The following is a 10,519-nucleotide window of genomic DNA, read 5'->3' on the forward strand; positions in this document are numbered from 1 at the left end:
CAGCCCAGCCAGCCCAGCTAGCCCAGCCAGATTTCTCGCGTCGCCCACTGTGGCCATGGCCCACCCACTGGCTTCCGCTCCTTTGTGCATTGCATTACTCCAGCAACTCGCGCGAACCTTGCTTTTTCTCTTCGATAAGCAACTACTACAACTCCAGAAAACCTCGTGGCCTGCGCCTGGTTCCGTGATTTGGGCCCTCGTTGTTTTTGCTTGACGTCATATCATATACCCATCTCTTTTTGCTGTCCCGGCTAGACTGCGTCATCTCCCTCTCGCTGTCCCTGCCCGCCGGCCCGCCTTTGTTGACCTCACCGCCGGTCGTCGTTCCCTGCGTGTACTGTGGAAATGGCGCCCGCCAGACGTTCCCGACGAGCCCCCCGAAAGGAACCGTCGCCGGTCCCGTCGTCATCGCCAGATCTGTCCGACCCCGAAGACGCTCCGGAAGAGCCCGAGCAGCCATCTTCGCCTATTTCCGACCCGCCCTCCGATGTCGACGACGTCGGCCCTGCTGCCAATGGCGGCGGCAATGGAGACGGCCCCGAAGAGACGCTCCAGTTTAGCGAGCAGCTGACCTGGAAGCCGGGCAAGCCCATTCCCGTGAGCACGCTAATCCCACGCTTGCGCCGCCTGCTGGACGAGCTGTCGGACATGGACCAGGAGCGCGTTGATCCCAACTCCCTCACCGATGTCGCCGCGTCTCTGGCCCATCGCAATCTCCTCCAGCACCGCGACAGCGGCGTGAGAGCCTTTGTGGCCGCCTGCTTGTCTGACGTACTGCGCATTTGCGCGCCCAATGCGCCCTTCTCCAGCGATCAAGTCAATGTAAGTCACTTGGTGAACCCAAAGTTCTCGTGCCCAATGCTAATCCGACGTTCCAGATGATCTTCTCTCTTTTTATCCGCGACATAATACCCGCCCTCAAGGATCCAGGCGACACCTACCATGCCCAGCACAAATACGTTTTGGTTTCTCTCTCAGAAGTCAAGAGTATCCTCCTGGTTCTTGAGATTGAAGGCGGCGATGAGCTCTTCCTGCGCCTCACCTCAGCGTGCTTTGATACCATTTCTATTCTCTCATCACAGGATGCCGAGGGAAATGTGCCACGCGACATTGAGCATCACATGACCCACATCTTGATAACCCTCGTTGACGAGAGCCCGGGCATTCCAGCACTTGTGATTGATTCCATCATGGCACAGTTCCTGCGCGCGTTGCCCCCAGGCGGCCCAAAGAATCGTCTTGACCGTTCGGATGATAGCAGCCAATCCAACCTACTCCCCAAAAAAATACCAGCCGCTTACATTATGGCCAAAAACATATGCATGGACTGCCCTGAAAAGATGTCACGATATGTCAGTCAGTACTTTAGTGACGTTATCATCGATGCGACGACTCTGAACCGCGGCCAAAACGACGACGAAGACGATGGTCCTGCCGGCCCTTCAGAATCAGACCTCCATAACATTCGCCAAGCGCACCACCTTATTCGGGAGTTGTGGCGGGCCGTTCCTATCGTCCTACAAAATGTCATCCCCCAGGTTGAGGCTGAGTTATCTGCAGACAATGCTAGCCTACGCCAGTTGGCAACCGAGACCTTGGGTGACATGATTTCCGGAATTGGTGCTGCTGGTCCGCCTCCTCCTCCATTGATGGATCCTTGCCAATACCCCCAGTGGCGCATGGACGACGAGCTCCCTGTCCATCCCGCTCAAACAGTCCTGAACTCACCGTCAGCCGTGCTATCTTTCTCTCAAGTACATCCCACTGTGTATCATAGTTTCATTAACCGCCAAAACGACAAAGTTCCTGCCATTCGCGCAGCCTGGGCGCTGAGTGTGGGATACATTATTTCCACGGCGGCTGGTAATACCGGCATTAGTCGCGAAGAGGAAGGAAAATTGGTACAGGCCCTATGTACCAAAATGCTAGAGTATGATGAAAAGGTTCGCTTGGCTGCCATCAAGGCAATTGACATTTTCAACATCAAGGACGTCGTCAGCAAACTCGGTTACTATGGCGGTGTTGAACAGGAGGGCTCGGTCTTGGCTATTCTCGCCGATCGTTGCCGTGATCGCAAGCCTGCTGTGCGTGTTGAGGCCATGGTTCTGTTAGGAAAGCTGTGGTCTATGGCTGCTGGGGAGATTGCTGATGAGCATGATCTGGTCTACCCTTGCCTTGGTGGTATTCCGTCTCGCATCATTGAAGTATACTACACTGGTGACCCGGAGTCTATTGCTATACTTGATCGTGTTTTGCTCGAGTACATTGTCCCTCTTGGTTTCCCGCCTCGGAAGTCCAAGAAAAACAGCCAGATGGCCGCCATCACTTACGACAGCGACAAGGTTAGGGCCGAACGTATTCTCCAGCTAGTGCGCTCTCTCTCCGATAAGGCCAAGCGCGCGTTCTTTGCAATGCAAGCGCGCCAGCCCGCAATGATGCCCCCAGTTGTGGCCTATATCCGCCAATGCGAACTCTACAATGGTGGTGTCATGGAGTCCAATGAAGACAGGGTCACTTCAAATCTGAACGGTGTTATCAAATGGCTCAGTGGTCGCCTCCCTGACCAGCCCAAAGCCCAGGCTGATCTGGAGCGTTTTGCCAAGGTCAATGAGCGTCGCTACTATGCCCTTGTCAAGTACGCAATTGACATCAACAACGACTTCAAAACAATCCATGACGCTATCAGAGAGCTTGTTAAACGCGTCAATGGCGAGGGCAAGTGCACAGGTGTTGTGGACACTCTACTGCCCCTCATTTATCAGACTGCCTGCATCACCTTCAACAAGAGCCATCTGGCTTCGTTTATGGAGTTTTCCCAGAGCAACAAAAATGGTCTAGGCCCAGCAGCTCATGAAATTCTTGGTGAAATTTCACAACGGAATCCCGCTGTCTTCAAGTCTCATATCGGCGAGCTTTGCAAAAGTCTTGTGGAACAGGCTCCCACTCGTGATAAGCCCAACGACCCATCTGTTGTTGATGTCCTCAAAGCTTGTGCGTCATACGCAAAGACCGAAACCGAAGATATGCCTCAGGATTCCAAATTCTTGAATACTATGAAGAACTATGCCCTATATGGTCAGCCTCCCAAAGCTGCCAAGTATGCCCTGAACATCATTCTCTCGTCCAAGGAGACTGAAGCCGAGGAAGCTGCTCGCAGCATTTTGCGTCGCATTATGAAGGAGTGGAAATACGGCTCACCAAACTTCCTGAATCATCTCGCCTGCATCTCACAGCTAGCTTTGCTGAAGCCTGATATGACTGAGGAGTATGATAAAGAGATTCTAGACATCACCATCCAGCAACTACTTCTCCAGGTTCAAGGGGAGGCACGGGAGACTGATCCCGGTTGGGTAGACGATGCTGATATGGACGACGAATTGCAGGCCAAGCTACTTGCCCTGAAGACCCTCGTCAACAACCTTCGCTCAACTTCTGACATGCAGGACTCAAAGGATCGCATCCTGGCTGTCTTCAAGCTGTTGAGAACCTTGATCACCAAGGAGGGAGAGTTGTGCAAGACCAAGGACACTCCTAAGCACCACCGAAGCCGCCTGGTACTCAGTGCCGCGCAACTGATGCTCAAGCTCTGCTGTGACAACAGATTTGATACTCATCTTGGTCCCAACGACTTCAACAATTTGGCATTTGTCGCGCAGAATGGCGAGGCGGCCGTACGGCACCGTTTCGTGGAGAAGCTACAAAAGTATCTTGCTACCAATGAACTCCCCCCGCGGTTCTACACCATTGTCTTTTTGACCGCCTTTGAGCCTGTGGTTACTTTCAAAGAGCGTCTCGAAACCTGGATTGACGCTCGTGCTCGATTCTTTGTGGAGAGATCCAAGCCTGTGCTTGAGCCTGCTGTGTGCCGTTTGATATCGCTGCTCGCTCACCATCCCGACTACAGCAACGAAGCCGAGAACCTTGTTGACCACGCCCGCTACCTACTGTACTATATCAGCCACGTCGTAACAGAAAACAACCTTGGTCTTGTCCTACGCTATGTAGAACGAACGAAACAGACGCGTGATGCTGTCAATCCTGCCAACAGCGAAAACATATACGTCATCTGCGATTTGGCGCTTGCACTGCTGCGAAAGTGGCAGGAGAAGAAGGGTTGGAGTATGCAAGTGTACGCCAACAAGGTCGGTCTGCCAATTGGCCTGTTCAGTGCACTGCCGTCTCATAAGGTGGCTGCTGAGATTGCCGAGAAGCAGTACTTGCCCGATGGTCTTGAGGAGGACTTGGACAATCTTTTGAGATCAATGGATCGCAAAAAGGTACGTCATGATTATTTGACCCCCGAGCCTCGCACAGACAACATGACTAACAGCACATAGAAGCGCAAAACCGCCGAAGATCGCCACGATCACCCCGCCAAGCGCACCAAGTCCATGAAGCTGCCCTCCCGAGAAAAGACTTCTAAGCCGCGGACAAAGTCCACGCCTCGCACCCCAAGCAAAGCCAAAAAGGCCCGCAAGTCTCGCACGCGCGATCAATGGGGCAGCGGCGCCGAGGACGATGACGACGACTTCGCCGGTGTAGGCCACTCAGTCGAACGCCGCACGAGCGGACGCTCGCGCAGCGGGCGCACATCGACATACATTGAGCGCGACTCGTCAGAAGACGATGAGGAGATGCTCGATGGCGTGGCTGAGTGGAGCTATCTCGACGACAACGGCAGGGCGAAGCGTACGGCCAAGGCCGCTGTGGAAGAGGACATCGACGAGGATGACGACGGAGACGATGCGCTGTCGCCACCGCCCAAGGCCAAGAACGCCAGCAAAAAGAAGGCCCCGGCTCAGTCCAAGGCCAACGGCAACGATTCTGACTCTTCCTTGTCAGAAATGTCGGACATGGAAGGTATGTCGGACAACCAGGCTAGCGAAGACGATGACGAGAAGGAGGAGGAGGAGCCTCCGGTGCCAAAGCGCAGCTCCAGAAGGAGATGAAGCAGTGCTTTCTTTGCGCATTTCCAAAAGATTGCTAGAGACCAAGGGGCCATGGGACAGAGAAATGGCAAGCGCGGTGGAGGTGCACGGTATATCCTCATTTGTGGTTTCTTCTTTTACGCTTTTGCTACACCAGAGCGCTACTTTACTCGGCCCACGCGTCTGTGGCGATGGCTCAGGCAGCACAAAAAGGTGCTTTCTTGCGTGTGTCTCGTGACTCAGACTCAGAACATGTCTGAGTTTCTCGTGCTGGGGGGGGGGGGTTTCTTTCTTTTTTCTTCTTCTTCTTTTCTGTTCTTTGTTGGCAGTGTTGCGGGTTTTCATGATTGCGGTTTTTGAACGGTTTAGTCGTTGGGATCTTAATGTCTCTGTGTTTTTCTCTTGTTTGTTCCATGTTCTATGCGATGGTGCTCATGTTGGTTTGAACGTGTCTTGGTATCTGGGCTTGAGTTGAGGACTTTCAAACACGATGGCAATGTTGTGTTGTTCATGATAGGGTTAACCGTCAAAATATCACTTAGGGTTACTTTTGATGATATTCAGTTCCGAAATGGGCAACTGACACACTCGACATTTCACAAAGTAACTACGACATGCAGACTTAGACGCTCACGCAACAAGAAAATTCATCGACTTTGTTCAAGAAAAAGAAAACTCCAGCTACCCGTTTCAACAATATTAAACATGAAGAAAGCCAACAAAAAAGGAACACCATGCTCGTCATGACGCAGCTGGACCAGCGCCCATCTCTCATGCGTGCAACAAAAACATCGGGGCCGCTCAGAACGATGATGTCGGAGCAGGCGGCTGCGGTGGCGGTACGGCTGATGTGCTCAGGCCTGCGCCCGGTCCTGCTCCGGCTCCGGATCCAGCGCCTGCACCTGGCCCCGCACCAGCGCCAGCGGCCGAGCCTGGCGTCATGGAGCGGGTCGGATGGCCGATGCGCAGATCGACCTTGTCGCGGTGCTGGCGGTTCTTGAGATGGACCTCGAAGTTGGTGGCAGTCTGGCCAGGGCCGGGGGTATACAGTTTCCCGGGGCAGTCCTTACAGCGCACGCGCGGCAGGAACATGTATACGGCGTTGGGCGGCGGCGGCTGGCTGGGCGGGATCTGCTGCTCAGTGTCGGGGTTCACGGCGGAGTATTTCATCAGGGCTTCAAAGGAGTCGTATGGGTATGTCTTGGCAAGCTCGTTGAGGCTGCGGATGAGCCATGCGGGCGAGGGGGGCTGGGGTTCAGTTAGCATGGGAGAGACGTAGGGGTTAGGGTGGTCGCGTTGGAGGACTTACTGGAGTGTGTGGTCTGCCATCGGGATTGGGGGTCGGCGCTGAAACTCTGCCGATTTGACCAGATGGAACATGGGGAACACCTGGCTTCACGGGGGTGCCCAGGGCAGGAGTTTCAGAGGCGGGGACCAGCGACGGGATAGGCGGCGGGACGGGAGTGATCTTGACCTGCTCGCCAGTGAGGATGGCGCGCAATCTGGCCGGCGACACACGCAGGGTAATGATGAGGGCCTGCGGCTCGTCGTCGTCAACGAAAGTGTGGTGGCCACGGCGTCCAGGGCGCTGCAACTCATTATGTTCTGGAGTCTCGCTACGACCCAGATTTGCCATGCGCTGCTGAGCCGCCGACGCCGCGCCGCGCATACCGCGAGTGCGGGCAGTTCCGTTGGCCACAGCTGCGCCCGGGGCAGGCGACTCGGGCGCTGAATCGTCGCTGTCGTCTGATTCGGAAAGGTCGCCGTCTGCGCGCATAGCTCCAGGGCCACGGCGTCGGCCCGCACCTGCGGCACGCTTAAACAGTCGGCTCTCTTCGATAGTTGCGGCAGAGGCTGGAATAACGGATGATACTACGAGCGTGCGGATGGTGCGTTGTCTTTCTTTGAGATCGGGTAGCTGCGGGCCGCCACGGCGGTTGACTGAACGCTTTTGCCGGCGCTGCTCACGAGAGAAAATGGTCTCGTTGCGATCCAAGTCGCCTTCACTCATCTCATACATGTACGGCGCAAACTCTTTGGCTTGTTGCTGTGGTCTCAGAACAGAAGGTATGGGGGAGGGGAGGAAAGCGGCAACGAGATCCGCATCCTCTATGGGCCGGCCGTCAAACGGGTGGCCAACAGTGTAGAGAGACTTGGTGAACAGCTGGGTCTGTTCGCGAATGCAGTGGGCAATCGCTGTCTTGAACTCGCCTGGCAGCGCCAAGTCACGCGTCATGTTGGTAGCAAACTCTTCGGGGGAATTGAGCGGGTTGTTCATTTCCCACTCGAACTGATCGACCAGTGTATGGGTGCCGATTGTAATGTTGAGCTTGATTAGGACTCGCATTTCGTCGTTCTTGAAGGTGGTATAGGAAATTTCGGGATCGAGAGAGTCGTCCTCCAGATGGGCGAACGGATAGTAGTCTTCGAGCTGTTCGCAGATTTGAGCGACGACGGTCTCGTATATTATTTGCGCGCCGGGAGGCTTGATGCCCATGTCCTCGACGAGCTGAGCAGCAAAGAGCTGGGGCGTGATTATACGGTCGTGGAGATTCCATGTGAAGGTATCCCGGAGCTTGATCTTTTCCCACTCGACTTCTAGTCGTATTGGTACCAAGTCCTCGTGTAAGTCGGCTTGTTTTTGCATGTCCTTGCGTTTCCATTTCGGGGCCGTAGTAATGCGCTTGCCGGGTCGCGGCTTCTGGCTCGGGTATATCACACGCGAATGGCTCATGCTTTCGGTGAAGCCATTGGCATAGCCCTGGTAGCCCTCGCCGTAGAGCCTGCTAGGCGTGAACCAGGTGCGATATTCATTACGAATGCGCGCGTAGTCCCGAACCTCTTCAATGGCGTCCTGTGTGTCCTTTTGCGACTTTTTGCTGACTTCTGTCAGGTTGATAGCAGCCAGCCAATCGCGCGTAATGTACTGCTCGAGCATTATCTGTTGAAAGGACTCTTTGGTGCGCACGGGGATGGCCGGTCCGGCGTCGGTGGGTGCGGCGGCTGGAGCATCGGGGCTGGCAGATTGGCCGCTGGCAGGCTGGTTGAAGCCGGGCTGGGGTACCGGGTGCGACATTTTGAAAGAGAGAGTGTGTGTATCTGTTTGGTGGGGGTGTTTGGCGAGCTCGTGGTTGTCGCAAATATCAGGTGGAGGTTGGAGATTTCTGGGAGGTGCCAGCTGCAGGCGCGGCAGCTCAGCCGGATTGGGTGACGGCGCAATGGACACGAGATTCGTGAGAAGAACCCAGTTCCAGTGGTAGAGCAGCCGTGCTTGATCAGGAGTGGGCCGGCGATGGGATGCGACGCATTAGGCGAGGCTGATAAAATGCAGCCGTGATGCTCTGAAAATTGCCAGAGCCGCCCCATGTGGAAAGGCTGGCATGGGCCAGCATGCGTAGCGTGTTTTGCCTAACAGGATGCGGGTCACTCTACACCTTGCAGCAGTGGAAAGGTACATCTAAGTGCTAGTGACACAAGGGCCACCGTACACAGCACAAAGCGTGGCACTGGCCGCCCTAGTAGCCAGATAACCCCGCTAGCTGCATGTTTTGCCACACCTGCGCCACAGCGTCATCCGGAGCCCCACTTCCCCGCCTGAAACGGCAGCCGCAGAGCGAGTGAGGGCTTCGCAGCTTCTTGCACAATTAGCTGCCTTTCAGATTTTGCAGAGTTCTTTTAGTGGCGCCCCCCCGTTGCCAAAGAGATTTTGCAGCACCAAAGTGTGACATCACGTACAAAACACTCTATTCAAGATGACTGACGAGAAGAAGGAAGCCGTTGTCGGTACGTGTGCAATTTTGATTATTTTGCTGCTTTTTTTGAGCCCTATTTCTTGGTCTTGGGCGCCGAGAGCTTGCGGCTGCTACCAAGCTCCAGCCCCGATCGCTTTTTTTTTTCTCTGCTGCAGCACCCGCCAAAAAGCAGCACCGGACTCCTCCGCCGTGCCTGCAGGACCAGCAGGGCTGCGACGCACCACGCGGCATCGTGGCTGGGCTGTCTACGCGAGGCTTGGGCTTCGGCGCCGGCAGAGCTTCAATGGCTGCCCAGCACGCTGCGTATAGGTTCACGGCTCTTGCCGCTTCCGTCGTTTTTTGTCAGACTCTAACCACCATGTTTTCGCCGTATAGACTACACCCTCGCCAACCCCGATACTCTCACCAAGTACAAGACTGCTGGTGAGATTTCGGAAAAGGTTCTGGCTGCTGTCAAGAAGCTTTGCGTTGCTGGCGCCAAGATCGCTGAGATCTGCGAGAAGGGTGACGAGATCCTGTCCGAGGAGACTTCCAAGGTCTACCGCGGCAAGAAGATCAACAAAGGTATGTGACTCTCTTTGTGCCACTTGCGCAAATGGTGCAGCTGGTTTCCTCTTGGAGACTCACGCCAGCGAGACAGGCAAGGCTGCCAAAGGTCGACTTAACTAATTAAGATTTATCTAGGTTTTGCTCACCCCACCACCGTTTCCCCGAGCTCCTTTGTTACTCCCTACACTCCCCTCAAGACCGATGAGGCCGAGGCTGCCACCGAGCTGAAGGCCGGCGAGGCTGTCAAGATCCAGCTGGGTGCTCAGATCGACGGCCTGGGTGCCATTGTTTGTGACACCATCATCGTTGGCGAGCCCGCCGAGGTTACTGGCCGCGATGCCGATCTGCTGCTGGCTACCCACTACGCCAACGAGGTTCTTCTGCGCCTGATGGTGCCCCCTGGTACCCTGGCCACTGGCACCGAGGAGGAGAAGGCCAAGGCCGCTTCGGTCAAGCCCCCCACTCAGTCCAAGATCAACAGCATCCTGGAAAAGGTTGTCAAGTCGTACGACTGCAACCTGGTCGAGAGCACCACCTCATGGCTGTTTGAGCACAACGACATTGAGTCCAAGAAGAGAATCATTCTTTCTCCCCCCGAGGGCACCAGAGGCGACGGTGTTCCCGAGATTGGCGATGTCTGGGGTGTCGAAGTCGGTGTCTCGCAGCAGTCCGGCAAGCTCAAGACTCTGGACCAGCGTGCTACCCTGCACCGCCGTACCAAGGAGACCTACGGCCTGAAGCGCCCTACCTCTCGCAAGGTCCTCTCCGAGGTCCAGAAGAAGTTTGGCACTTTCCCCTTCTCTCTCAGACAGCTTGACGACGAGCGTGATGCCAAGTCTGGTGTCGTTGAGTGCGTTCGTGGCAACGTTTTCCGCCAGTACGAGATGGTTGGTGAGAAGGACAGTGCTCCTGTTGCCCGTCTGCTGACCACTGTTGGTATGTTTAGTCTACTACTGATGCTCGTTTTTCTGCATGTTTTATCCATTACTAACAAGGTATCTTTTTTTTCCTCTCCACAGCCATCACCAAGAACGGTGTCACCAAGCTGGGTGGCCCCGTTGCCCTGGACCTGGAGAAGGTCAAGAGCGACAAGAAGATCACCGACGAGGAGGTTCTGGCGATTCTGGAGCAGCCTCTGCGCAAGGAGAAGAAGAACAAGAAGAAGAACTAAAGAGAGAAAACACCATGAGAGTTGTGATACGGCTGCTGTATACCAATGAATAAAAACAAGACATAAAGCAAAAACACTGGCGTATGACAAGACGGACAGTGCCACGGCCACGGCCAAGG

At 55.1% G+C, this 10,519-nt stretch overlaps 3 protein-coding genes across 3 annotated transcripts; 2 read left to right on the plus strand and 1 right to left on the minus strand.

The window, feature by feature from the left end:
• Positions 1–345: 345 nt before the first annotated feature.
• On the plus strand, positions 346–4,949 carry BROUX77_000632 (uncharacterized protein; the record flags this gene model as incomplete). The annotated part of the gene is made up of 3 exons (XM_073751287.1): positions 346–822; positions 879–4,277; positions 4,338–4,949. The coding sequence occupies 3 exons, from the start codon at positions 346–348 to the stop codon at positions 4,947–4,949; spliced, it is 4,488 nt and encodes a 1,495-aa protein (XP_073608869.1).
• A 780-nt stretch (positions 4,950–5,729) lies between these two features.
• On the minus strand, positions 5,730–8,004 carry BROUX77_000633 (uncharacterized protein; the record flags this gene model as incomplete). Its single annotated transcript, XM_073751298.1, has 2 exons — positions 5,730–6,176; positions 6,238–8,004. 2 exons carry the CDS (start codon positions 8,002–8,004, stop codon positions 5,730–5,732), a joined length of 2,214 nt encoding a protein of 737 aa, XP_073608870.1.
• A 676-nt stretch (positions 8,005–8,680) lies between these two features.
• Positions 8,681–10,400, plus strand: BROUX77_000634 (uncharacterized protein; the record flags this gene model as incomplete). The annotated part of the gene is made up of 4 exons (XM_073751309.1): positions 8,681–8,711; positions 9,056–9,244; positions 9,365–10,165; positions 10,249–10,400. 4 exons carry the CDS (start codon positions 8,681–8,683, stop codon positions 10,398–10,400), a joined length of 1,173 nt encoding a protein of 390 aa, XP_073608871.1.
• Positions 10,401–10,519: the final 119 nt, after the last annotated feature.

Source organism: Berkeleyomyces rouxiae, assembly GCF_048999995.1.
Source record: "Berkeleyomyces rouxiae strain 22BRR77 chromosome Unknown BrBRR77_ptg000001l, whole genome shotgun sequence".
Taxonomy (NCBI): Eukaryota; Fungi; Ascomycota; class Sordariomycetes; order Microascales; family Ceratocystidaceae; genus Berkeleyomyces; species Berkeleyomyces rouxiae.